Source organism: Syngnathus typhle, linkage group LG2 (genome assembly GCF_033458585.1).
Source record: "Syngnathus typhle isolate RoL2023-S1 ecotype Sweden linkage group LG2, RoL_Styp_1.0, whole genome shotgun sequence".
Classification (NCBI taxonomy): Eukaryota; Metazoa; Chordata; class Actinopteri; order Syngnathiformes; family Syngnathidae; genus Syngnathus; species Syngnathus typhle.
Window position 1 is genome coordinate 17501169 of NC_083739.1, and position 27590 is coordinate 17528758.

Here is a 27590-nt window from a genome sequence, read left to right on the forward strand (position 1 = left end):
AGGCATAGCATAAAATAATTTGAAAGCACTCGTTAAATATAAGGCCTGCTCCTTGGGAGCGTATTCATTTTACATTTCTGTGTTTAACGCTGTCAGTCCAATAAACAGCAGCATATCAATAACTTTTCCTTGCCTTTTCTCAAGTAGCAACATATCTAAATATAGGTCAAGCATCTTAGGGTTTTTTTTGCTCACAACACTAAGCCCAAAAAAATCGACCGACCGACAGCCTATAACAACAACAAAAAATGTCTAAGTCAAGGTACCACTGCATTTAATTTGTTCATATCTGTATTTTACCTATAATTTTCAGATCAAAGGATGAGAGTATATTTTTCAGCTTGATTAACACACGGGCAGACAGAATAGGGTAGGGTGGGGTATTTTGAAAAAGTATATATCTATATGTGGGTTTGATTGAGGCACTGCTGCATATATAGGCACTTCACATACAGCAATGAGACAACAAAGACAGTGAAAACGGTCATTATTTGTTATGAATAGCAAATACTGTTTCACCTCCTTGTTGTTATTTACTAATATGGGTACATTTTATTGGATAATATCAAGTAAGGGGAAAAAAATGACACAATAAGCAATGCTTGTATGCTATTTATTTTCTGTGAGGCATACACATTAGCATGAGCTCAAACTGTGCACAGAGCAATTTACATGTTCATGTTTTCTTGACTCGTCTTCAAATCATAGTAACCGGTGGAAAGAGTCTGCAAGATTCTTGATTGAGTGATTTTCAGAGACTGCTGTTGTTCTTGTGGATAGCACAAAACTTTCCACAACAGCTTTGAGGCAAAATAGGTCGCATGCTTATTCATCCGCATCATCCCAAATATTCACTCTGTCCCCCTTTGTTTCCCTTTGGAGGGAAGCAGGATCCACATGGGCTGAGGCCTGGGCTCCATTCAAGCATGTACACAAGATTATTAGTGGTTACAAAAATGGCAGCGATGAAATGAAATCTCTTAAGCCATTGCCGATATCTCAGAATCGTGAACCAGTCTCTTGGAAATTGGCAGATAGGTAAATACTAAGATAGGTTTCTGAAAGAGGCATTCATCTTTCTGTACAGCACTTTTGGAAAAGCAGTGGAAAATAAGAAAGAAATGAAATGAACAGAAAACACAGAAGAAATTACATCATTTAACAACCAAATTATATTTAAAAAAGGGGCGTGTAATGCGACATCTTTTTATAACACCTCTTTGGAAAAAAAGGAACTTCATGCATTCACTTCATGTCGTATTATACAGTGTCATATACAAAGTACATTAGAGGCTTACAGTTGAAAGGATTGAGGCTTTTCTAACGGCTGATAAGCAAAAGAACATTATTATTATTAAAATACAAGGATGAATATACCAAGATTGTATTTCTTCTAAGAAAGTCTCCTAAACAAAGAGCACATTCATAATTTTGTATGTGTATGTACAGTATATATTTACTAGGAAAGATCCATGTAGATTAGCCAACTTGACTTTTCTTCCATTCTTGAATATAATAGCTCAGACTGGATTCACTGATGACAATCACTGAATGAAAGCAGGAGTTTACCTATGATGTTAAGAAAGGCAATAAATACATTTGTGTTTCCCATTGCAGCCAAATCACTGTCGCTTGCTTAGTTTGGTAGCAGAATTACACAAGAACTATTTCAAAGTAGCCTGTGATTGGCTGCATTTCAATCCCGGGGTTACTCTGCATCTCGCCCAAAGTCAGCTGGGATATGCTGATGGATGGACGGACAGACATTTAGCATCTACCATGCATGACTTGCGAGAGGTTGTTTTGATAACTTGTCTGTAAGATGGTAAGTGAGTTCATGAGCAGGATCATGCATTAAAAAGTGCTATCCACAAAGTTTGCTTATGGGTCATGAACAAACCTATTAAATGTCGATGCAATCCAATGGCTAGAGCAGGCCACCCTACATACTGTAAAAAACACAACTTTAGTTCAAGTTTAAAATGGAACAACTTTAAAATATAGATTAATGATGTTTATGGAAACAATGTTAGTTAACAAAGCAAGCGAAAAAAACACCGATTTGCTTTTACTTCTATTTTTAATTTGAGGGAGAATACAATACAATGAAATAGTTTAAGCTTGATGCCTTGAAATTTACAAAGTTTTTTACACCGCAATCAAAATGGCATTCTCTGTCCATTTGCACTTTTACATCATCCTTAATGAACCAACAATCCTGCTAAGTAACATTTCTACTTTTTCTTTTCAATTTGCCTGCTCTCTATCTCTTTTTTGCAACTAAGGGTTGCAAGTGCCCATTTTATGTAGTGTAAAATGAAGTCAAATTGGTCGTTTTAGAAAAATGGCACATCAGATTCTCTTGTGATTACCATGATGTCATCAGCGACTGAGAGTGAGCAAAAACATCAAATAAATATTAAAAGGTAAAGCTACACATTTCCATCACTGAGCTCGCAATAAGCCGTATTTAACATTTATATGAGATAGTGGGTTTGGCACTGTTTGGGAAGTGTATCTTTTATGCACGTCGTAATTTGTAATCTGTGCTTTATTTTTTCAGATGTAATCAGATTACAGCACACAGCTGGGCTCATTGGAGCAGTCATTGTTGCTATGGTTACTGTCCACATCTCTCTTCCTCAGCTCTCTGCCTGCTTGGTGCTGATCACTGTCGTCGGGGTGGCTGTGCTGCGTGGCGGAGGAAAGCCGCTTGCTGTGCTTCTGAGAGCGCCCCTCATTTTGAGGGTGACTGTGAGCATGCTCGAACCCCAAATCGCCCTTGGTATCATCCAACCCCTGGAAGTTGTCATACTGGTTACTGGTGATGATGTCGCTCTCGGCTACTACCTGCAAGTAAGCGCGCACGCGATGGTGGCGCGCCCCTTCTTCGTCACTGAAGTCAATGACTCGGCATTCATAAGTGCCCTCGTCAGACGACTTGATGCGGGAGAGGCGGAGCTTGTGAGAGATGTTACTTCCCACAACCTTCACTACCTGGTAACAAATGAGAAAAAAATAACCAAAACATGGCCAGGAAAATGAAAATCATGCCCCACAGTATCCACAGTGGAACTTCGAAGTGATTGTAAAGTGCCCTAATATATACACACACACACACACACATTAAGAAAGCTCTGCATGCGTGTGTAGCTCTAGTTTCATTTCCCTTTGGCTAAATTAAACGATCGTCTCATTACAACATGCCTGCAGTTCATATTCCCGGATGATGGTTTATACAAACACAGCCTTCCTGCTCATCTTGAAGCGGAGACGCTCGACATTGTGACCATTAGCACAATGCAATGAGCTCTGATACAAGAGCTGTATCAAAAATTGCTGATGATACCTCTTGAATTTTTTAAGTGTAGGTTTCAGTTTTACAGATTGCAGAAGGCACAATTAACCTGTTGATGTTCATTCGATAAGTGACGGCTTGACGCGACCTCTCATCAACATTGTGTTCAACTAAACAAGATTTCACACTCGCTGAATACAGTAGCAGCGCCAATTGTCTACTATTTTGGGAAAGTACGCCTTCCAAATTTAGATGAGCTCACTTAAACCAAACGAAATAATGTATTGTTTGGTGTAAATGGAACTATAGAGTGAATGTGCACATGCACGTGGATCATCGAAAGCTGTCGGATGATACATCAGGCGGCAGGCAACATCTTTAACTTGGCGTCTGCTCCTATGGATATGGATGCCAAGTTTATAATGATTTTCCAGCTGTACAAACACACACGCACACACACACACGCGCACACACGCATTAATTCATGTCTATAAAAATGTGGAACTCATTTGCGTTTCCTTTGAAAAGACTTAGGGGATGTGGAAGCTTTTGTGATATCAATTTATGAAGGTACAGTATGTAAAGTATTTAAAAATCATGAAACCGTGATCACAAATACAGACAGATTTCTATTTTTGACATAATCCTCCTAACGGTACGCGTTCTGTTATTTACTAATTTACTCAAAATGACAGCGATGAAAGCTCGTCATTGAAGATAGTCAGCGTATGCAGTTAAATGAAAGGAAATTATGCATTCGTACTTTATTTCTTCCTACATGATCCTCTCAATATGCCAAGTTACCATGGAAACCCGAAAGGACGTATGAACACATACAATATGATTAGCTTCCCAACCTGTCTTCTGACCCTGACATTTCTAGGAACCAGCGTTAAATGACTGTGATGACCATCGAGGATGAGAGGACCTTGTAGATACGATGATTGCATAATGCGTCAAGTGCAAAAAAAAAAAGCCCCGTGTGTGAAATGTGATAACACCGGCAAATCAGCCAGAACAAGAAATGTAAATGTAATCAGAATGGCGTTGGCGCCTCGTGTAATCATCTAAGATTCTTAACAGCAGAGAGGCCATTAACTCACGCTTATCTTTGTTGCATCCTTTGGCAGCTCCTCCAGAGATACCTGCATGGGAAAAAATCAGAAGAGTAATGGTTACATCCCAATAAGATGAGAACAGAAATGTGCTTTAAAGCAGCCATTCTCAATTGTTGTCATTCAGGGACTGGCATTTTCTATTTGTCACGTTTGATCAAATACATTTTTTGAAAATATATTTTGAAAAAATATTTACTTTACTTACAATATGATATACTTTACTGTGCAGTTCAGTTCACTACCATCAAAGTTATAGTATGTATGCCTCTATGATCATTGAACAACCTTAGCTAGTCTTAATGATGTGATGTTTCTTTCTCAAGTTTTTAGTTATCTCGATGTTACCTCATTGGTTTTCCACGATTGTCTGTCAGTCCAGTCCATATGGTTGCGGATGTACCACCACTGGATCTCGAGAGAGTAGGAGGGCATGCCTGCCCCCCTGAACGAGCAGGCCATCTCCACATCCTGACCCCTCTGAGCGGTTACATCATGAGGCACCTCCGTAAACATGGCTGGACACACAAAGTTGGTTGGAGTTAGAGCGTTGCTTAAGTGCACCTGACTTACAGAGCAATGTACTATGAATGTGTGTTCTCGTGTGTGTGTGTGTGTGTGTGTCTGTCTGTGCATATATCTTGCATATTGAATAACCATTCAAAATGTTCCACAATGCTATACGTAGTGATTTCCCAGAAGAAAAAAACAAAAGGTAATTCAAAGCATCAATGTAACACCTACTCACAACATGCTGACATGTCTGTTAGGGCTTAAAGTACTTGTCTCCTCAATCGCTGATGCTGGAATGCCGGCAATGAGAAATTTCCCTTTTGTAAGGTTCACTACAGTGCTAATGACTAGAAAACCTTGTAAATTTATGATTTTTTAATTTATTTTCTTACTATAACGCAATGTTTAGGTCTACAGTTCAAGATGCCTAAATGAAGCGTTTTCTATTTTCAAGACAATCCAAATTAGTATTCCTTATTAAATAACATAATTTATAATCATGATTACAGTAATAGCCATTTTGAAGCGTATTTACGCTCGACCAATATTTAAATTTGAGGAGTCAAAATGTAACTGTAGGTATATAGATGATATTTTCCTAAATAGTGGTCCCCACTACAATACACTTGAAGGAACATTTTAAATAGAGGCCTAATTTTCTCCTCAGGAATAAAAACAGTTGGTGGCTTGGGAGGGGGGGAGGCTTCAAATTTGCTTCATGAACCAATTATATTTTTTGACTCCTCCTTAAAATTGACTTATTTCTTAAAGCCCTTATTTAAGTCAAGGAGTCCAAAAAATACAACAGGTTCATAAAGCAACAATGAAGCTTAATTTTCCCATTGCTAGTGGCTGTGTAAGGCTTGCTGATAGTTAACAGAAGGCATCGATGTACCTTGCATATCTCTAGCACAGCCAATCACTCTAAGGTGATCCCTTTCCTGCTTCCAACCACTAGTGCACTCATTCGCATAGTGTCCAGGGATGGCTAAAATATGCTGTGATGTTTTATCTAGCGTTAGTTCAAAACGGCATCCGTCAGCAGATGTGCGGTTATATGATTCATAAAGCATCTTCACTTTGAAAGAGTGTACATTTCTCACTGTAACCCTCCAATACTGGTGACTATTGATGTCATTCAAGGCACAGAAGCAGACATTCAGGATGCAGAAAGTGGCGCGTGACTGCATCTGTCAGATTAAACGCTGCTAGCTGTCTTTGTATAGGAAAGGAGAGGCGTGCAGCATGTGGCAGATACGCACTATTCATAGAGACAAAGGACACATAAATAAGAAACTGACTTTGTATTAAGACACAAGAAAATCAACAGTCTTGGAATGATACGACCCCTGAACATTAAACATGCTGTGTATATAATTGACGGGAGGAGGGGGCTGAGGCATAGATTTATTTTTACTGGCCTTTATACTCACATCCCAGTACACAAATATCAATAAAGAGCCTCTTGAGCTTTATACTTGGAATTTGGGAGTTATAGTGTGTTGTCAGTAGTTTATAGAAACAAATAAAAATGTAACTTTTTCAAAAATATCAAAACAAATTTCAAAATCAGAGAAAATGATAATCTTGCCTCTTAAATTTTTTCCAGAGCAGATTGTGTAGGTGTGCACTAATTAATTTGTCAGTAGTTGCACCAGTTACCTTGAAAACCTAGTTGCTTTGTTGAATCTAGTTACTGATTATAGAAATAACTTGAAAAACTATAAAATAGGACTTTTGTGAGGTTAACCGGCTTGGAGGATGGATGGATGGATGGATGGATGGATGGATGGACGGACGGACGGACGGACGGACGGATGGATGGATGGATGGATGGATGGATGGATGGACGGACGGACGGACGGACGAAAGAACGCATGAATGAATGAATGAATGACACCATTTAAACAAACATTCAAACAACTAGAGGGAGATAATAGCATCAGTACGAATGCGGCCTTTTAGCATTGACACAATTATCCTTCCTCTCCACAAATCTCCACTATCACATTGATTCAAGGCCTATTCCGAGGCAACTTGAGGCTATCTAATGTTGTATCACTTACTAAAAAGTCTTCTCTAATGTCCAGACTGCCACCCAGGAGAACTTATAACGTGCCCTCAAGTGTTGTCGTTATCTCCAAGACAAACCGAAGAAGGCACGCAGCCGCAGGCCAGCAATCAATGCTCGAATGCGTCCAAGTCAAGTCATTTAGCAGAGAAGGAAGAGGGGTGGGTCGCAGGAATTAACGCAGGAGAAAGAAGATTTGAAGAAAATAAACGTTGACTAAAAAGGAAATGTTGGATTCTGGGGCTGGAGAAGTATTCAATTGTAGCTCTAAAGAGCAAAAAGAAAAGAGCAAATGAACTCCCACAAAATTGGAAAAAGCTGCTTTTAGTAGCCAGGCTACAGAATGTCCTCATTTATGGCGAGAAATTTGAGCTGGCGTGTCATTTGTTCTTTACATATTAAAATGTGCTTTCTAACAGAAAGTTAGCAGAGTTATTGCTGATGACTGAGTTCAAAAGTCTCTGGTCTATTTGCTCGAGCTGCTGCATTAAACCTTATAGTGTATAGGCTCTCCATGCAACACAATTGAGGGTTCTGTAGTGTAGTGGTTAGTGCTCCGGACTCTTACCCCAGTGACCCGAGTTCAGATCCCGGTGGGACCTAAGCAATTTTTTTATCATTGAAAGATTTGCAACACCCGCCCTCACCCCCACTTTCTGATTGACTGTTTAGTCTGTGACGTCACTTGGACACTCCATTAGGTTACACCGCCATTTTCAAGTGTACCTAATAACAGGCCACTTTATTAGGGAAATATCATGGTCAAAGGTCACAGGTGGCAAGCGCTAGTCCTTGGGGCCGCATTCCAACATGTTTTCCAAGATTCCCTCGTTAAGTGCACCTGCGTGAAAAGTTTTAGCTCCTGCAGAACGTGAAAGGAGCTAAAACTTTTCACGCAGGTGCGCTTAACGAGGGTCACGTGGAAAACATGTTGGAACGCAGCCCTTCGAGGACTGGAGGTCGGCACCCCTGGTTTAAGTGAAAAGTGACACACCCGCCCTCACCCCCACTTTCTGATTGGCTGTTTGATTTGTGACATCACTTGGACACTCCATTAGGTACACCGCCATTTTCACGTGTACCTAATAACAGGCCAGTTCATTAGGGAAAAATCATGGCCAAAGCTTAACTAAAAGTGAAAAGTGCCACACCCGCCCTCACCCCCACTTTCTGATTGGCTGTTTGATTTGTGACATCACTTGGACACTCCATTAGGTACACCGCCATTTTCACGTGTACCTAATAACAGGCCAGTTCATTAGGGAAAAATCATGGCCAAAGCTTAACTAAAAGTGAAAAGTGCCACACCCGCCCTCACCCCCACTTTCTGATTGGCTGTTTGATTTGTGACATCACTTGGACACTCCATTAGGTACACCGCCATTTTCACGTGTACCTAATAACAGGCCAGTTCATTAGGGAAAAATCATGGCCAAAGCTTAACTAAAAGTGAAAAGTGCCACACCCGCCCTCACCCCCACTTTCTGATTGGCTGTTTGATTTGTGACATCACTTGGACACTCCATTAGGTACACCGCCATTTTCACGTGTACCTAATAACAGGCCAGTTCATTAGGGAAAAATCATGGCCAAAGCTTAACTAAAAGTGAAAAGTGCCACACCCGCCCTCACCCCCACTTTCTGATTGGCTGTTTGATTTGTGACATCACTTGGACACTCCATTAGGTACACCGCCATTTTCACGTGTACCTAATAACAGGCCAGTTCATTAGGGAAAAATCATGGCCAAAGCTTAACTAAAAGTGAAAAGTGCCACACCCGCCCTCACCCCCACTTTCTGATTGGCTGTTTGATTTGTGACATCACTTGGACACTCCATTAGGTACACCGCCATTTTCACGTGTACCTAATAACAGGCCAGTTCATTAGGGAAAAATCATGGCCAAAGCTTAACTAAAAGTGAAAAGTGCCACACCCGCCCTCACCCCCACTTTCTGATTGGCTGTTTGATTTGTGACATCACTTGGACACTCCATTAGGTACACCGCCATTTTCACGTGTACCTAATAACAGGCCAGTTCATTAGGGAAAAATCATGGCCAAAGCTTAACTAAAAGTGAAAAGTGCCACACCCGCCCTCACCCCCACTTTCTGATTGGCTGTTTGATTTGTGACATCACTTGGACACTCCATTAGGTACACCGCCATTTTCACGTGTACCTAATAACAGGCCAGTTCATTAGGGAAAAATCATGGCCAAAGCTTAACTAAAAGTGAAAAGTGCCACACCCGCCCTCACCCCCACTTTCTGATTGGCTGTTTGATTTGTGACATCACTTGGACACTCCATTAGGTACACCGCCATTTTCACGTGTACCTAATAACAGGCCAGTTCATTAGGGAAAAATCATGGCCAAAGCTTAACTAAAAGTGAAAAGTGCCACACCCGCCCTCACCCCCACTTTCTGATTGGCTGTTTGATCTGTGACGTCACAGGGACACTCCTTTTGGTACGCCGCCATTTTCAGGTGTACCTAATAACAGGCCACTTCATTAGGGAAAAATCATGGCCAAAGCTGAACTGAAAGTGAAAAGTGCCACACCCGCCCTCACCCCCACCTCCTGATTGGCTGGTTGATCTGTCACACGGACACCCCATTAGGTACACCACCATTTTCTACCTAGTGCACCTAACTTTATGCATTTTTTGTACGTGTCAAGAATGTGTATTTGACTACTTGCTCTTTATTTTGGGGGACACCAACACATATTACACAACGTAAAACTCATATACTTATATTGTCATTAAAGCAGTTAACCAAATGTCAGATTTTTGTTTTCATGCTCAAAAAAATAAAAACAAGGAATAAAACACCAGACACGTTTGAACAGGTTTTAATGTTTATTAAAATAATAACAAAAGTAAATTTCAAACCAGCAATCCAATGTGAGATTGCAGTAGATGTATTGGATAACAATATTTAGGCGCATATATGCATACACATTTAAAAACCACTATAAGTGTTATAAAAGAAAAGAACTTTTGAACGAATCATTCACTCACGAGCCAACACTATCGCATGACAGATGATGCTAATGGTAACATTAGCCCCCAATTTTGCAATTTTACATTTGTTTTTTGAGAAAATTAAAAAGTCCCAATGATCGTCACACACACACCTGGGTGTGGTGAAATTTGTCCTCTGCATTTAACCCATCCCCGTGTGATTTTAATCCATCCCCTGGGGGAGAGGGGAGCAGTGAGCAGCAGCGGTGCCGCGCTCGGGAATCAGTTGGTGATCTAACCCCCCAATTCCAACCCTTAATGCTGAGTGCCAAGCAGGGAGGCAATGGGTCCCATTTTTATAGTCTTTGGTATGACCCGGTGCTTTATAGTACTGAAAGGAATACGCTATGTAATTTTGGACAAGATTGATTTTTTCTTAATCAAATTTCACCCATTAATAATATTAATTTAACATTGTGCTCAGACAATATCAATGGGAGCATAAAATGTTCACAGCATTTGTCTCTCCAAGCACACATTACGTATGCTTTTTATGGAGCAATAATAAGGCTCTCATTTTGGCCCATGGTGACTTCATGCAGCAGCACTGAATGATGCAGATTCTGCTCATTGTGTGTGCCACTGGTTTGCCACACGCTCCTCGCCTTATAAAAATGTCTGCATAAGAAGAAGTGAGGAAGATGCCACAATGCAGTATGAGTCAAAAGCGATTACAATGCTAATTGAGTGGATGCGCTGTTGCATCTTTGCACATTTATGCGTATTATGTTTGCTGTGTTTTCATTTACCTTCAGCTAAATAGAACCATCCTCTCATTACCACGCTTAATTTAATGAACATTCTTAAATGGCTAGCTTAACCCAACAACAATCAAGTAGCTTCCTGTTCAACTTGAAGCTTTTCAATGCGACCCCTGTGGGGACTAAGCGGTACAGAAAATGGATGGATCTTTTCAATGTAAAAATGACTCCCATATAGTTAAATGAATTGTAGTGAATTCATACAGGTTGTAAGTCAGTAAAAAATCCTAAATGATTTTCTATTTGCTTTGCTTATCTACTTTAAACTTTAACAGGAAGCTTTGACTTTTTCTTAATAACTTTATTATATTAAACAATATCTAATTCCTTGATGGATTGTTTTAAATGTGCAAAAACATCGATGGTAGGATTCCAAAGTAGCTCTTTGTTTGGACACTGCTGGCATACAGCCATGGAAACAAAACAGTATGGTGCTATGTACAAGTCTTGTGATTAGTCACCGCAGGTTCGACACAAGTAGCCATCTATTCAACAACCCGGCAGAAGTGTGAAAATAACAACAGATGGTGACTGTTAAAGTCATCCCCATTGTGTATTTTTGCCCAGTGCAGGTCTGATAAAAGCCATCTACATACAGTCATATTTAATCACTGTTTTAAAATCAGTACAATCCAAACTTGATGTGTTCGCTCGAATCTCGGTAGGCATTTTTCTTGTGTTTACTATGCATATACAAGGACCTTCCCACCAGCCAGCCTTGGTCTGTTTGAGTTTCCTGCTGTTTTTGGCCTGAATCCCAACTGCCGGCCCTACATCCCCACTGTGCAGGTTTTCCTCTTGATCAAATCACAAAAAGGTTAAAAGGGGATGCTGGCGCTTCCTCGCCTGCGGGGATCAACTAGAACAAACACTAAGGACGACTTGTTCTCTGCTGTAATCCGGTATATACGTATGCGCAAGCAACTTCCACATTCAGCAAAACCAAAGAAAGCACTTTCTTGTGGAATAGCTCAATGCTTTGAACACTGCAACAGGGAACAAGGCCAATGCACCCTGAGGATCTTTAAAGGTCTACAACAGGGACAATCAATCAGCAGCCTGTGGGCCGAATCCGGATCGCTGAACCGTCTGATCTGGCCCGTGACAGGATTCCATAATTATGAGGATCAAAGAGAAAATATCACGTGGTTGAGGTACATTATAATATATACAAACTTTGACATTGCAATAGTTAACACACTTTTATTTAAGTTAGACTCTGATGCCGGTTTACACACTGACTTTTTGCTAGCTTGTAAGTGCAGAAACAAAGCGTTGCAGTCCACATTCCATTGTAAAACATTTGTGGTTGCCTGGAGGTGTTATCAGCTATAGGTGGAGCGCAGGAGACGGAGGTAATTGGGTCATGGTTTGACCATTTGGGCTTAAGAGAAATACGGGTGAATGATCCTTCAGACTTGAGAGGTGGTATGTGGATGTATGAGATAGTCAATTTGAATATTTAGGCCTATAAGAAGACATACAAAGAAGAAGGGAGCATGTACGCACACACACAAAATCAAATCTTTAATCAACCAAAATGGCTGTCAGGGAAGTTCTTTTCCATCACCAACCAAGCCTTGTCCGGAGGCCACTTCCACTGGGGCGGACCTGATTCTTACATAAAATATACTACATGGTCTGCACTAAAGCAACTGAAAACAGCAACAACTTGGACTTTTGTAATCAAATGGAAAAGGTACATAAACATTTAACATCAAATAATAATGTTATCTATGTGATTTATATTTCATATTTATTTGAAGGTCTGGTCCCCAAAGTGACTGTTCAGTAAAAATCTGGCCCTGTATATCAGACCATATTTGAATAAATAAATGACATACACGTGCAGAACTTGCTGACTGTGCATTATCGGACAGATGTAGCAGTGAAGCTTCTGCTCTTGTTATTTTTACGTGACAATGATGATTGAATTCATTGCTTGACACCAACACTTTATAATAGTGTGATTGGTTATTCTTATCTATTAGAGTGGAGACCATTCAGTCAAATAAGTGGCAATCATTCTTTTAATTGAAATTAATAAACATCAAGCCTTACTGTACAGTGCATGTCCCCACTCACTTCAATCCATACTCTCGTCAGTAATAATTAGCTGCTAACGAGTCCCTCGCACGGCCTGATGATAAGCTTTGCGGTCTAGTAATGAGCCTTGGCACAGTATGGCAGAAAACAGCTGTCGATACCTTATTCAGGGAACCTGTAGGAAAACCTCACAAAAGTCCAAACATGAGACAGTCTCAGTGAGTGGAATGTGCTCATTTACATTTGCTAATGAGCAATCAGTGTAGGACCACTCAGCGGGAAGTCTGAGCCCAATGTTTCACGATTTTAATCAGCTGTCAAAATAACAACATGCTCACGTGTTTCCCGAGATAAGTCGAGAAATTCATGGATACATTTTCACTTCCATGTTTATTCCATACAGTGGCTTTTTTTTTTTAATCAGGTTGAAGAAAACTGCCACTGTGGTGTGAGACAGCAGGTTTGCCTCGGTATTAATCCAATTTCACTTCATTGTATATTTATCTACAACAGAATATTGTTCCATTTATGCCAGTGACTGACAGAACAATGAAATGCTCTTCCCCTTGATGGCAGAAGCGGCAATTAACTTGTGTGTCCAACCGTTGCCATATCACAAAATAACAGCATTGTGTTCAATTAAAAAGGCCCACATTTGTGAGTAAATTGGGACCATTGAGATCATCATTCGATTTTTTCAGTCAAAAGCATTTACATTTCGTAATATTTCGGTTTAGTGGTGTTTAAGTGTCATGGATGAATAAATATCGGGAAACAAGGTGGCAAGGAAATTAAATGGCAAGCTCAAATTTAAATAATCCAAAATGATTAGAATATTGGAAAAACACGTGTCATCTCACTTTACATCCACAGATAAGCACTGCACTTCAAACACACTCATTCTTGTATAACTTAAAATTTCACACAATAAAGAGTGCTCCAAAGAAATTGCAGTACTTGTTCTGTATCATGGCCTTAACCTCACAACTGGCAAGGAGCAATCCAAACACATAGTGCCAAACAGCCAGTCGATGAATTTGAAGTTGTGGCGTACCTTGAGGGACACAGCAATCGATAAAGCCATCTCCAAGGTGAATCTCTACATCAGCACAGTAACACACACAGTGCAGACTCAGCGTTCTGCTCAATCAACTATTCTCAAAATACCAGCGTCTATTACTGGAGCCCAATATTTTTATTTGTATCAGCATCGAGAAAAAACAAGAGGAAAGGAAGTATAAATAATCAAGTAATCTCAGGCATATTGTACATAAACTGATTGTGGGCTTTAATAAATTCAGTGTTGGACAAGCGAGTTAAAAAATGAAGGGAACAAAGTTTTCCAATATCAAATGAAGTCTAACTACAGTGAATCTAGTAGAATAAATAGCAAGAAATGTAGCAAGCTAAATTACAAGAAAATGACAAAAGTAGCTAAACTGTAGCTAAGCTTTTAACAAATCAACATGGTTTGGTTAATGGCCAGAATTCTGTGCACTGATCAAATATACTTTAATTATTTAGTTTTAGTTATTCTTGTCAGCTTTATCTGTTTGCAACGAGAGAAAAAGAATTACAGAGGCCAAATTCTACAATTTACATTCTCGACCGGGATAAAAATGAATCCAAACAATGAAAAGAAAAAATATTTCCTCTACTCATACTTTTTATTCCGATTTGCAACTAGATTCATTTTTAGCTCAGTCCTTGGTGCATAACACCCCAACATAAAGACTACAAAAATCAACAAAGAGCTGACAAAATAACACCCTCCACCTTGATTCTCCGTGCAGCTCATCTCATAATAATAGCAATAAACCTTTATTTTCTGCATCGAGATGGTGAAGTCAGAGGCTGCTGGCAAAAAATGACAAGATGAAGCATCTTTCCATCAGCTTTACTCTCCAGGGTGGACCATCGGGTGGAGGAAGAGGGGGAGATGAGAGGAGCCCTATCGGCAGACAGCATCTTATCTGCCTAGCCTCTCTAACGTGTGTGTCCTTTCCTGCACCGACACAGACGCAAAAATTGGATGATGACGGCAACGCGGGCTGGAAGCCTGCATCTGAAATTTACTATTTAAAGGTGAGCCCTCCCTGCTGGGCCTGACTCACAACAGAAACTAAAGAGACAGGGGAGGGGGGGGGGGGGATCAATCCGCTCAAGCTTGTTTCATTCCTTGTGCATCAATCACTTCCTTGCCGGCGGCGAATACACGGATTGTAAACAAATATTAACATTGTGCGTGCCATAATTCTTCAAAAACAAGAAGAGCTGGATAAGGCTATTTTCTTTGACAACACACTTCCACAAGTAAATGGATAATGCTTGTGGGAAGTTGCAATATATACATTTGCAATGCAACTCCCACTGATGGATTTGTTCCAAGTCACTTTCTCTTGTCCTCTATCAAGACATCTTACAGCTGCATTTTTAGAGAAGAATCATTTAGGATTATAAACAAAAGGAAAGACGACCTCGAGAAGATTTTGATTTCATCATGTTTCTTAACTCCACCAAGTGCTTAAGAGCAAAGCCGAGAGGTATTGTTGAGTTTTATGTCGAGCTCACCTCTCTGTCCGTCTTTAAACCATGATTGTTTTACTGTCATTATTTATTGACTGTGTTCCTGTTTGTAATTTATTGTTTTACTGTCTTTGTTTTTATGTCTTATGTTTACTTTCTATACAGCGCTTTGTATGCAGCTGCGGTTGCTTTTAGCTGCTCTAAATAAAGTTGAGTTTAATTGAGTTGTATAACCTCTCTGCCTATCCGTGCTAGTTTTGACAGTTTTACGATGTCAAAATTACTGCTGTGAAAAAGGTCAATAAAAACAACAGAGCTAGTTGATTTAGAGGCTTAATTGGATTTCCTACAAAACTCTTGTGAACTCACCTTCTAATGAAAGCCCAGCAAGAATTATGGATAAAAAAAGACCCAACCTGGGGAGTGGCTACCCCCAGAAGGTGTGCAGTGCTAAAACTACGCAGGACAGTGCAGCTTTGCAGGCTGGCAAGACAGCTGAAAATAAGCTTTTCCCATCTGGCACAACTCCCCGCTGCTAGCCAACACAAGGCTTCCTTCACACATCCCCAGCCACATTTTTCTTCCTTTTTTTCTCATTCTTTTCCTCCCTGAGGATTACTGCTGTGCAACCGAGGCTCTTGTGGGACGAACTGACGACAAGGATAAATGAGTGAACTGGCTCTCTAGATGCTCTATCCTATATACAGTATATTTAAAAAAAAAAAAAAACAGGTACACGCTAGGCGAACAGTACATATTCCTACACTTCCACTCAAGCATACACACACACACACATGCACACACACAACCACGTGCACGCGGGGCAGGCTCAGTGGATTTAACCAGCAGCACTTCCACACACTCCCAACCCCTCGTGCATCTATTAAAGCTGACATTGATGTATGGATGGAGATTACAAGACAGGATGACGCGGAGCTTTATCTCACAATTAATGTCATCCCAAACACACACATCCATGCAAAAGGAATCACCTCATATATTGGAGGAAACAGGAAGGGTAGCTGGGTGAAATGCATGAACTTTCTCCATAAAATAATGGAAATAGAAACAAAACATTATTGGCAAACTGGCGCTATCTCAATTCTTAACTGTACAAACAATGCTTAAACAATAGAAGAAAAAAAGCAATTCTTCCACAAGCAAGCCCTCTTGCTAATTTTAACATAAGGTCAAATGTAATGACCTCCAATGAGATTTTAGATACAGTATTTCAAATATTCCATCCAATTGTCTGTCCATCCATCCATTATCTCTGAACAAGAGTTGCGGGCGTGCTGGAGCCTATCCCAGCTGACGTCAGGCAGTAAGCGAGTACACTCCGAACTGGGTGCCAGCCAATCACAGGACACACACATACTAGACAGCATGTATGTGTTGTGATATTCTGTTCCGATAAGAAAACCAGAAAACTGACCCTGGGATTGAACAGTGTTAGTTTACTATAGCAGAAGGGAGTGAGTGGATTTGCAACATACTGTTGTCCAAACACAAGCGAAGATTAAGTAGGACTATCATGTGCACAAAAAACAGCCTGCAGTTAAATGTCATCCCTCCTTTCTCCACCTCCTACTCCTCATCTCGCTGCATCCAAACATAATTTGCGGCAAGATGATAATAACAAAATGTCATTTCAACTCAGAGAAATAAGCACGCCTGTGAGCCAAACTGAATATTTAGGGAAATTTGTGTTCTAGTGGCTGCTCAAAATTAAAAATAGAATAATGATAATAAGAACTTTCTTCCAACTTGCTTGTTAGAATATCATTGACTATTAAAGTTGCCTTCAAAAATGAAAGATTTGACAAGAATGATCAGGGTGAAAGGCAGTCTCCAAGTGCCCACCTGCCCTAGCACACTTAACATCATTCACCCAAGGAGGTCTGCTTGCAATTCCTTGTTTTTCACACCTCTACCTGCCACAGGACTCGCAACAGTGCAAAACGCTAAATTCCTCACGCTGCAATTTTTTGTAGCGTTAATGTTTAAAATTGTCTTTGAATCTAACTTACAAAACAACAGTACAACTCTAAATATATTTTGAGTATTTTTATATGGTCTTAATCTACATTTTAGATAATACGTGGTGAAAGTGCCATCTGAGGCACCTGGCCTACTTTCTAAAACTTCTCCAAAATGTCTAAGGGAGCCACATGTGATTATTAGAGCGCAAAGCCAACTGTACTTTGAAGCGAGCATCAGCTCCAAATGATCTTTTCATCTTCTCTGTGGCTGCTACGCTAGTGACATCTCCGCCAAATTTCCACCAATGAAGAGAAAGTAAAGACAAGAGTCAGAACAGGAAGGTAAAAGAGGAGGCAAAAGGTGGAAGATTATTATTACTATTTTTTTTGAAGCGTGAAAAGTGTCTCATCTAATGAGGACACGGGACATCATCAGACACTGAGATTTTGCACTGAAATAAATTTGAAACGCGCTTATGCGGCGTTTAATCAGAGTCGACCTAGGGACTAAGATTTGCTTCATCTGTTGATGATTTTAGTTGTGTCAGCGCTGTGTTTGTCTTTCTGAAACGACAATGAGGGGGAGCTAATGAGCTTGACACGCTGCACCGCTCAGCACAACAGAGAGACATCACATCATAGCAAGGCCTCATTACGGAACAACGATGCTTTATCGAAAAATAATGACTCGCGAACTTATGGAAAACATCTAACACAATACAGAAGAGTATGTACTCATTTGGATCATGTGATTATGTGAGTGTGTGGAGGTATCACGCAAGGGTCATACAATTAAGTATTCGAGAAAGCCTCTAAACTTTAGAGGTTTTACTAAATAGCTATTAAACATGCATGAAGTGCTTTTTGTGTTGTTCAGGATGCTTCTGTCAATGCGCCGTCCTTATGTGTCTGTTTAATAAACATGCACTGCCGTTCAGAGTATTTTCCAGCTCTTTTACCTTTTCTTTGCAGCGGCCATATTCTGCGGGAAAGTGGTGATATGCTGTTCTAAATTGCATCCTTTAGGGCTACATATACTTTGCATTTCCAATTATCATGTATTTTTCTCATATTTTCCCCAAACAGTCAATGCAAAAGATCAAGTCATCAACTGTTGTTCCATTAAATGGCAAAAAATGCTATCTAATATTATTATAGTGAGTAGTTATGCTATTTAATATTATTATAGTGAGTAGTTACAGGTTTAATTCTTCTCAAAGTTGGCCAAGACCCCATTAGTTGGACATCGATGACTTGCAGTGAACTAAAGAACGAAATCTTTCACTTTGACTGGTGGACATGTCATGACTTTGTTCTGCGCTGCACGTGCACACCGATTCATTTGACTCCAATTCGGTTAATTGCACAAGCAGCAAGTGGCCCGATTGCAATAGACAGGCCATGTCTTTGTCCACACCCACTAGGCCTCTCCACAGTGGTGCAATCAGGCCCGGACACTGCAGAGACATTATCATGGAGAAGCATGGCTCAGGGCAGCACACTGTTTATACATTTATTGAGCCTGTGGTATTTATGAACAATAAAAAGAAGTACGATTTCTTATGACTGTGTGTTGCTAACCCCTGTCTAAGCCTAATGAGCTCGGGGGAGTTTTGATCCAAATAAAATGTGACTGGCGTCTGCGCCACATGTTAGCAAAGACTATTACTGTATCATATTAATACTTTGCAATAGTCAAGCGACTCGCTTTATTACTTTTTGAGAACAGTCGTTTTGAAATGGTATAAGAATAAATAGTGAGAAAGACGCACTGCAGGTTTGGGGAATGGCATTATTTAGGGTTCCATCCTAAAATAAAATTAAATAAAAATCTGTGTAAGCAGTACTCATCCTTTAGATAAGGTTTGCTACGTGTTCTCATTTGTATTTTCTTCTCTTTTTGTTTTTTACAGAGAATGTTAATATGTAAAGATTTCACGCTTAACAGATTATTGGGAAATTGGCCTCGAGCTGTCTCCAGCTCCCTTTATATATTTTTTGTAAACGTGACATGTTAGCTAGAATCTGTCTTGGGTGGGGTGTTGAAAAGTAGCACCTTGCTGACATACTGTAGTGTAACCTTCTCACACTCTTCAGAATGGAATCATCTAAATGTGAATGTTCTATATAAATATATATGCAAATTTTCATATCAGCCACATGAAAGTAGGAGTAGGAATTCAATGCTTAGAATATAGAATAGAATAGATCTTTATTGTCATTGAGAGTGAGCCCAAAGTAATGGTCCCTCCAATAAAAAAATTAGCATAAGAAACAGAATCCACTACTTTCATTATGTGTGTGTGTCACATGAGCAATAATGCCAGGTGAGACTCTCTGATCCGCTCTGCTGAATGACTAAGTAATCCTCTTTTCTTTCATGACTCTCAACCGCTACCAAGAAGTGACCATGAAATTGCTCTGTGTGTTTAAATTGATCAGAGAGCTGAGAGCTTTGCGTATAATTTATGCTTTTATCAATTACACAAACAAGGACTTTCTTTTAATGATGACTGTGGAGACCGCACTCTACGAGCATTAACACTTATGGAAAGTAAAAATGAAAGAAAAGATGGAAAAACCTGAAAGGTGGAGTAGAACCATGTCAAGTTACGGCAGCAGAGAAATTATCGAAAAATGTTTTACATAGAGTACAAAAACAATAATCTTGACAAAACAATGATCTATTTTCTGAACTGTTACAGACCACACCATATTTGAAATAATGTCCCATTCTTGTATCGTTAAGGGTGGAAATTTCAACATTTTTTTTTTTTTTTAGCTGAATAATCAATTAATCAAAGAACCGTCAGATTACTAATTAAAGTAGCCGATAGTGAGAAGCTCTAAAATTGAAAAAAGCGCAGCTAATCCGTTTGAGCAGTATTCAAATCAGTATTGTCTGATTTTACTCCTGGATGGTTGGTATTGGAATCAGCAGCTTAAAACCTTAATTGGAACATATATACAAATAACCGTCACACCTATGGGCCAGAGTCGTCAATTAACCAAGCTTTTTGGAATGTAGGAGGAAGCGAGAGAAAGGAAAAGCCACAAAAACACATTTGTACTCTATATAATTTGCTGTCTGGAAAACAATCTAACACAATGAAACTGGACTAATTTACTACATGGTGGCCTGCTGGAGATGAGGAGCTCTTTCAGGCAGGAAACGACTGATCTCGAAACTATGAATGCATCACACTACATCGCCCATTCTCCTCTTGCCTCGCTCAGTGAGACTGCCAACACATGAATCCTGCCAAGTGCCTTCCCAAGAGAAGTGTGACTCCAAATGTGGATGCCCCAGTGTGTGTGTGTGCGTGTCTTGATGCAACACTGGCAGTAATGTGTCTAATGGAAGATAAGCAATACTCTCGCATTACCACCAAAGCTCGTCCCTCAACATTAGCAAGCAGAGTGCAACAGAGGGAATAACGCTTCCCCCGTCCATTGGCTGGAACACGTACACACACACGCACACACAGACAGACATTCTTCTTACTGTCAACGCCAGAGACACATTTACCTAAATTTCCTTGATCTAGAATAGAGAAAGCAATAAGTAATCAATGTTTTTGTACAGATTATTTTGAAGAGAATGGAAGAGTGTTTCTCTGACTGTTCTGAACTCCTGTTGCAAAGCCAGAACAAGGCTGTTCATACCGTGGATGTAATATAGTAGCTTGCCATAATGGACGTCTCACAAGTTGGGATTGACTCAACAGCTATTCAGCCAATTGCAGTGAAGTTGGTTTGCTTCAATAATCAACAGTTTTCAATGAATCAATTATTATGCTCACATAACATTGCATGTGTGTTGTGATGCGCATTTTTTTTATAAGGATACGCACGCGCGCACACACACGCACGCACGCACACACACACACACACACACACACACACACACAGTCCACTAAGCTTCAAGTCACAGAGATGATTTTCAGTCATGGAGGGATACCTCAAAGAAAGAACAGCATTGGATCACCAATCTCAAAGCTGCCTGCAATCATTTCTCGCCTAAACTACATCAACACGCACACACACATGAGTAAAAGACATTTTCAACATAAGGCCCTCTGAAAAAGAGGACAGAAGAGGAGTCCTTGACTGTAGGCTGAGCCTCCGGCTTGTTTGTGGCTGCTTTTAAAAGGGAGCATTCTGATTGAAGGGAAAGCGAGGAGGAGAGGATTCTGGGTTTTATTACGCAGTACGCACAACTTTAACGATGGAAGGTGCTCCCGTGTTTGGTCAAGGGTTGGGTGGATCCATAAGGCCGTGGTTTCTTCAAGCAGAACAGTACAGTCAGATACGCCATTGTTAGAGCTTATACGTATGGTTTACGTATGGTCATGAAGGGTATCAAAATAACTGATGCAAACAGTCAGACTTTTTGACAGCCATTAGTTGGGGTGCCAAATAAGGTACCCAGCCAGTCGCAGGGAATGCACATACTCTATTAAAGATAAATTAAGAAAGGTTGTAGCCAGTAAGCATAGACTCAAATATAGTAACTAAAATATACAGAATAGTCTACATTCGTCTTATTTGATAGCTCCAATTGTCTTTAATGTCATCCGACTGTGTTCCAGGGAGGAGTTAGATATGAGAAAACAGTTGTTCATGTAATTGTAATGCTTATTCAGTGCTACTGGGATGTCTGCCCGTATTAATGGATCTAGTGAAGCGTATGCTTGTCGTTTCAACAACTTGGTAAAGCTCCAGCGCAAACCTGCACTACTTTACGCCCCTGCGGAAAGAAAACGGGAGCAGGGAGGGGAGGGGCGATGCTGAGTCTACACAAGCACACTTGCAACATGCACGCACACACACACACACACACACACGCACGCACGCACACACACGCACGAGTAAATCTGACAAGCTGCTGCTGAATGTTTGCCAGCATTGCGTCGGCTGTTATTAAATGTTTAACAGTTGAAGAGAATGCTTGTAACTTTGCTTCAATTTCATCTTCATTTCTCAGACATGCCTTTTTTGGAAGGTGGAAGATTAACCAGTAAGAGTTCTTCTGAAAATGTTGAAGGGATTATGTACTCAAGGTTACCATTCAACTGAACACACCTCTTTTTGGCTTTTTGCATACATATCAAAACTAATTGTCGAATGTCATTAGAAAATAAAATGCAACCTTTCGGTGGCCCATCTTACTTAGTTTCCCTTGAGAAGTTTTAGATTCCTTACGGCCCATTTAGCTTTCACTTATTAATTAAGACAATTGATTGGCTGGAATAATGGGCTGGTTGGATAAGCATGCCCTAATGAGACGGTAATTGAAAAGTATCAGTGTCTGGAATGGTCCTGAGACAGATAAAGCCTGGGACATCGTCTTCACACCAAATGTTTTGCTTTCCTCTTTGTTTATCAATTTATTTCTCCTTCTTCTTCACTTTTACTCTGACTGGTCATGTGCCAGAGCGTGGAAAATGAGCAGGATAAATCATCACCCCAATGATCTTGGAACGCACAATATCATCTGTCAGGACATTCTCCAAAAATAAATTTGAGCGTGTGGGTGTATTTCTCCGCTCCACCTATTATTATCCTCTTCAAATATACATCGGAACCTCTAAAGTCAGATATCACTATGGTCATACTATTTTTTAATAAAATGTTCCCACAATCTGTCTCCAAAGTCAGAGTTATACATAATGTAAGAAAGACTAAAAAGTAAGAAAATCAGACCTCACTTTTAGCAAGCGTGAAAAGATTAACTTTTTCCTTGGCTTTTGGGACAATTTCTGCAACATCAGGTCTTGTTCTGAAAAAATCTCCCCAATGATAGAATTTTGTGATTTCCTAGCAATTTTGTAGAAGTAATTCTCTGAAAATACAAACACAGAGATTTATAACTGCATAAAGATATTTATGTTTCCTACCATTTAAAATCAGTGTTGATAATTCCCATGAGAAATCATTAACATTATCAGTGTCTTCATTGATGAATGTCGTTAATTAACCATGACAAATATTAAATTGCGCCAGTTGATTATTTCAGTAATATTGCATCACACTGGTTGGAGCCCTCTGTATTAGTCCGCAGCAAAGCAGCCCTTAATTTCCAAACGCTAGGTGACCTCTGATGTGCCTGCTCTCCTCTACAACAATTTACAACTATCAGCTGAATCTTTTAGACTTGAAATTCAGCTCCATGGATTTATACGTCAATGAATCAATTTGGTGCCGCTTTAGTTCAATTAGGAATGACAGACTGAGAGCTCGAATGTGCAGATTGACTTTGCATAGCATTTTTAATCTACACTTGTACATATGTATATTCTGTTTTTGCTAAAACAGCAGGACTAAACAAAATCAAACGCATCCTCACACATCCATTTCCCACACTGTGCCGAAATAGTGCCACCAACAAGGACATTATTCACTGAAAGCAGGTTTCCTTCAGGTTATGGATGAAGCGGCGCCCCCCCTGAGACATTACTCACACCACTGCCAATGATGAATACAACGGACATTTTTACCCTAAATGCAAACAAAGTGCACATGCTGTGATTGAGCTCACTCTCAACTAAACATTTCCCCAGGAATAACCGAGGTTTCCTTGAACTTGCATTTCTTGCCATCGTAGATGATCAGTACAGTTTAGTCAAGGCGTAAGGAATTCATTTTCACTTTCACAGTCCTATCCCAGTGGAGTTATAAACCACCAGTTTGCACCTGTGGTGACCCACATGGAAGAGACATTAGCCAGGAATCTTTAACGAAGGGGAGTTGACAGGTTTCTGGGTTCAAAAGGTTGAAAGAGAATCACTTGCTGCACAAACGGTCAGTTTGGTGTGGAGTAGATCTGACGCAACCCACAAAAATATATTTTTTAAACAATTCTCAAAGTTGATTCTGGCAAAGAACAATGACAAGCAGTTGGAGAGCGTGTGTATAGTGCATATAGCGCTACTATGGCATGGATTTTGATTTAAATCGTTTTGGGGAAGAGGGATTATTCAGACAATGTTGTCACCTCATCCATTCATTTTCCATACCGCTTAGTCCCCACGGGGGTCTTAAATATGCAAAGGAACATTTTTGCTCTATGTAAGATGTGTAAACACTGGAGGGGAAGAGCAAAAGGAGCTCTGAACCAGGGGAGGATGTTCAGGCAGCGCTCTACTGACAGAGAATACTAACTTCCATCTTGTGTCAGCTCTGCCTGACGAAGAGGAGGGTGTCTGCCAAGCTCGGACGGAACAAAACATGCTGTCAGACATTGGAGAACAGCAGTGCCTCAGTTGACATCTCAAACGCGAAAGACTGACTATCAGATCATTAAAATGGGGAAAAAAAATTATCCAAGTTCCGACTGCCAGACATACGTAACTTTTAGAGAATGCAAATTATCTTACCCTGTTCTGAGACCCCAACACACAAGCAGAAATCCCTTTATTACAAACCTAATAATGATATTCAAGATCCGTGACCAAGGATGTAATGCAACGATACAAATTTGATCGACATGGTATTTCTGTCAGGACAGGGGGCAACAAAGTTTGAGGTTTGAGACCCGCTCTTAAGCTCGAACACAAGAAGAAACACCTGCAGACTAAACATTGACCTACCCAGCAATATGCAGGTTAGACTTGTTATTGCAGAGATTTCAGTATGACATGACCACTGCTTGAGCAAGGCATCGAAGCAGCCGACTTTCTTCCGCGTGTATTTTACACAGAGTGGAAATGAAATTTAGAAACCACGTCTTGCATATGTATATTATTTATTTATAACGAATCTAAAGTTAAACTGTTTATCCTCATTAGGGTAGCAAGTAAACTGGAAACTCTGAGCTGATTTTGTGCAAGAGGCGGGGTACAAACTGGACTAGTTGCCAGTATTTGCGGAAAAATACAGAAATTTCACCCCTCACCCCAGAAACCATGGAAAATTGAACCAATTTCTGATTACATTATCTTTATGAATAATTTCATTTTAGATGTACAAATAAATGATCTATTTGACTAAGGATATAACCGGTTTTAGCAGAGGTGGTCAAAATCCTGAGGAAAGGTTTGGGCCATTATCTCAAGAGACAATGCATCGAATAAGCAAGTTCTCTTCTAATATACACCTTATAATTATTTTTCCATGTGCAAATGTTTCACTGCAGCATTAACATGCACAGTGTTGTTGCAGAACCATTTTGAGTCACTATGTATGTGCAGTTTAGAGATCGCTCTCAGAATGAATCAGATGAGAATGCAACAAAAAAAAAGTATGTTGTTAAATGGATACTTCTCTGACACTGTCGATCAAAACTAAGCCTTCTTCTCTTTCTTCTTTGCAGAAGCAGACTTTTTAAGATACTGCTAAAACTACTCGATCTTACATTGCGTATATTTATTTGATATCGCAAAACTCTTATTTGTTTATTTTTATTTTCATTAGATTTGTTAGATTTATTTTTTTAACAAAAGAAATGTTTAACGCGTGGGAGTAAACGGCATCACCCGAGCAAGCTTCCAAGCACGATACGGGTGTGTTCGCACGCCTACCGTGACCGCTGATGTGGTTCTCCGTGTGTCCGTGTCCAGTGTGTCTGGTGGACACGCACAGCCCCACGTAGTGTAAAGTCCCCAGTAGCACCCTGAAAGCTCCCATTGCGCTTCTTCTCGTGGCTGTGTCCTCTTCTTTTGCTCACATAGGGCGGAGGTTCTTCTCTCCGACGCCTGATGCGTTAAATCCACGGGGAGGGAGGCTTGTCGTGGCGTGAAAGTGGGTGGGTGGGATACACACGTCAAGCAGCTCACCCGGACAGAAACGGACTCACTCGTCTGTCGCCTGCCCCGCGCTCGGGTCTATTTGCTGCGGAAGGAGACGTCACTGAATGCTGGGGCTGAGTGAGGGGGAGCGTCAGCATTCATTAGTAGCAAATATTTATCACTTACATTTAGTGGAGGGAAATAACAGAGAAATACTTAAGTGGATTGTTCAGATATTACAATCACTAAATGTACTACAGATGATGATGAAGTCACAATGACAGAAATGCGGGGAAGTCAAAGGCGGTTGAGATTTTGTTCAAGAAACATTCTCAGTCATTTAAATGTGCATCAGAAATGTGCAAACGCCAAAATAGTATTTACCTTGATGGTTCGTCGCCAGTTTTGCTTCAAGTAAGTAAAAGGAGCCCACACAAAACTGCTCAAAAATATATATGACTGTCTCGTTGCCGCTTTTCTGGCATGGCTGCTGTCCGTGGTCCTGAAACACATATTCAATATGGAGCCACAGTGTGGACGATTGGACTTGATAGAACTGTGCCTTACTATTTGGATACACTTAATTAGACTTTTTGTGCATATAAGGCCTGAAAGAGGGTTGTTCCGTCCGTCCGTCCGTCCGTCCGTCCGTCCGTCCGTCCGTCCGTCCGTCCATCCATCCATCCATCCATCCATCCATCCATCCATCCATCCATCCATCCCGCTTGTCCTCATAGGGGTCGCGGGCGTGCTGGAGCCTATCCCAGCAGTCATCGATCAGTAGGTGGTGGACACCCTGAACCGGTTGCCAGCCAATCGCAGGGCACACAGAGATGAACAAACATCCGCACTTGCACTCACACCTAGGGGCAATTTGGAGTGCTCAATTGGCCTACCAAGCATGTGTTTTGGGATGTGGGAGGAAACCTGGAGATAACCCACTCAGGCACGGGGAGAACATACAAACTCCACACAGGGAGGGCTGAAGGTAGAATCAAACCCGCACTCTCCTAACTGTGAGGCAGACGTGCTAACCAGTGCGTCACCGAGCCGCCCCGTAGTATATCCTTTTGGGCTAAATGACAAATGAACCACAAGAAGGAAAAACTGGTTTAACATTCACTAAATAGGCTGCAGTACTGCTAACTATGTGTAGTTAATGGCATGTAAAGAATTTTTGGAGTATTTAGTTGAGTTACTACTCACAACCAACAGAGAGTATATTTGACATTTGCCATATTAAACTCTGAAAAGTGCTCAAACAAAACTCAAAAATAATTAATCCTATCTGACCTTGACAGATTGAGCCAGTGCTGTATTATTTCTAGCCAGTGCTTTGAGTTGAGGAGTTGAGCCAGCGGTGTCACGCACTGAGACACCACCACCATTTCTTAAGAAAGTTGCAATAAATTAACTTTAGAAAGGGGGGGAAAAAAAAGGGGGAAACCATCTTGGGCCTGCCCTAATCCAATTTTAAAACCAATCTGCTAGGTGAAAATAATGAACCCGTTCTTGAGTAAA

General features: G+C 40.5%; 1 protein-coding gene across 1 annotated transcript; it reads right to left on the reverse strand.

The window, feature by feature from the left end:
- Nucleotides 1-612: 612 nt before the first annotated feature.
- Nucleotides 613-26147, reverse strand: LOC133149300 (V-set and transmembrane domain-containing protein 2-like protein). Its single transcript, XM_061271855.1, has 4 exons — nucleotides 25863-26147; nucleotides 4762-4931; nucleotides 4402-4443; nucleotides 613-2997 (listed from the first exon to the last, which is right to left on the reverse strand). The coding sequence occupies exons 1-4, from the start codon at nucleotides 25966-25968 to the stop codon at nucleotides 2575-2577; spliced, it is 741 nt and encodes a 246-aa protein (XP_061127839.1). The 5' UTR covers nucleotides 25969-26147; the 3' UTR covers nucleotides 613-2574.
- Between the last annotated feature and the right edge of the window lie 1443 nt (nucleotides 26148-27590).

Excerpts from the sequence above, each read along its gene's own strand:
- LOC133149300 (XM_061271855.1), bottom strand. The coding sequence starts at position 25,968 with ATGGGAGCTTTCAGGGTGCTACTGGGGACTTTACACTACGTGGGGCTG. Across the intron at positions 4,932-25,862 it reads GAACCACATCAGCGGTCACG|CCATGTTTACGGAGGTGCCT; the intron begins GTAGGCGTGCGA and ends TTGTGTGTCCAG. Across the intron at positions 2,998-4,401 it reads AGGATGCAACAAAGATAAGC|GTAGTGAAGGTTGTGGGAAG; the intron begins GTGAGTTAATGG and ends ATTTGTTACCAG.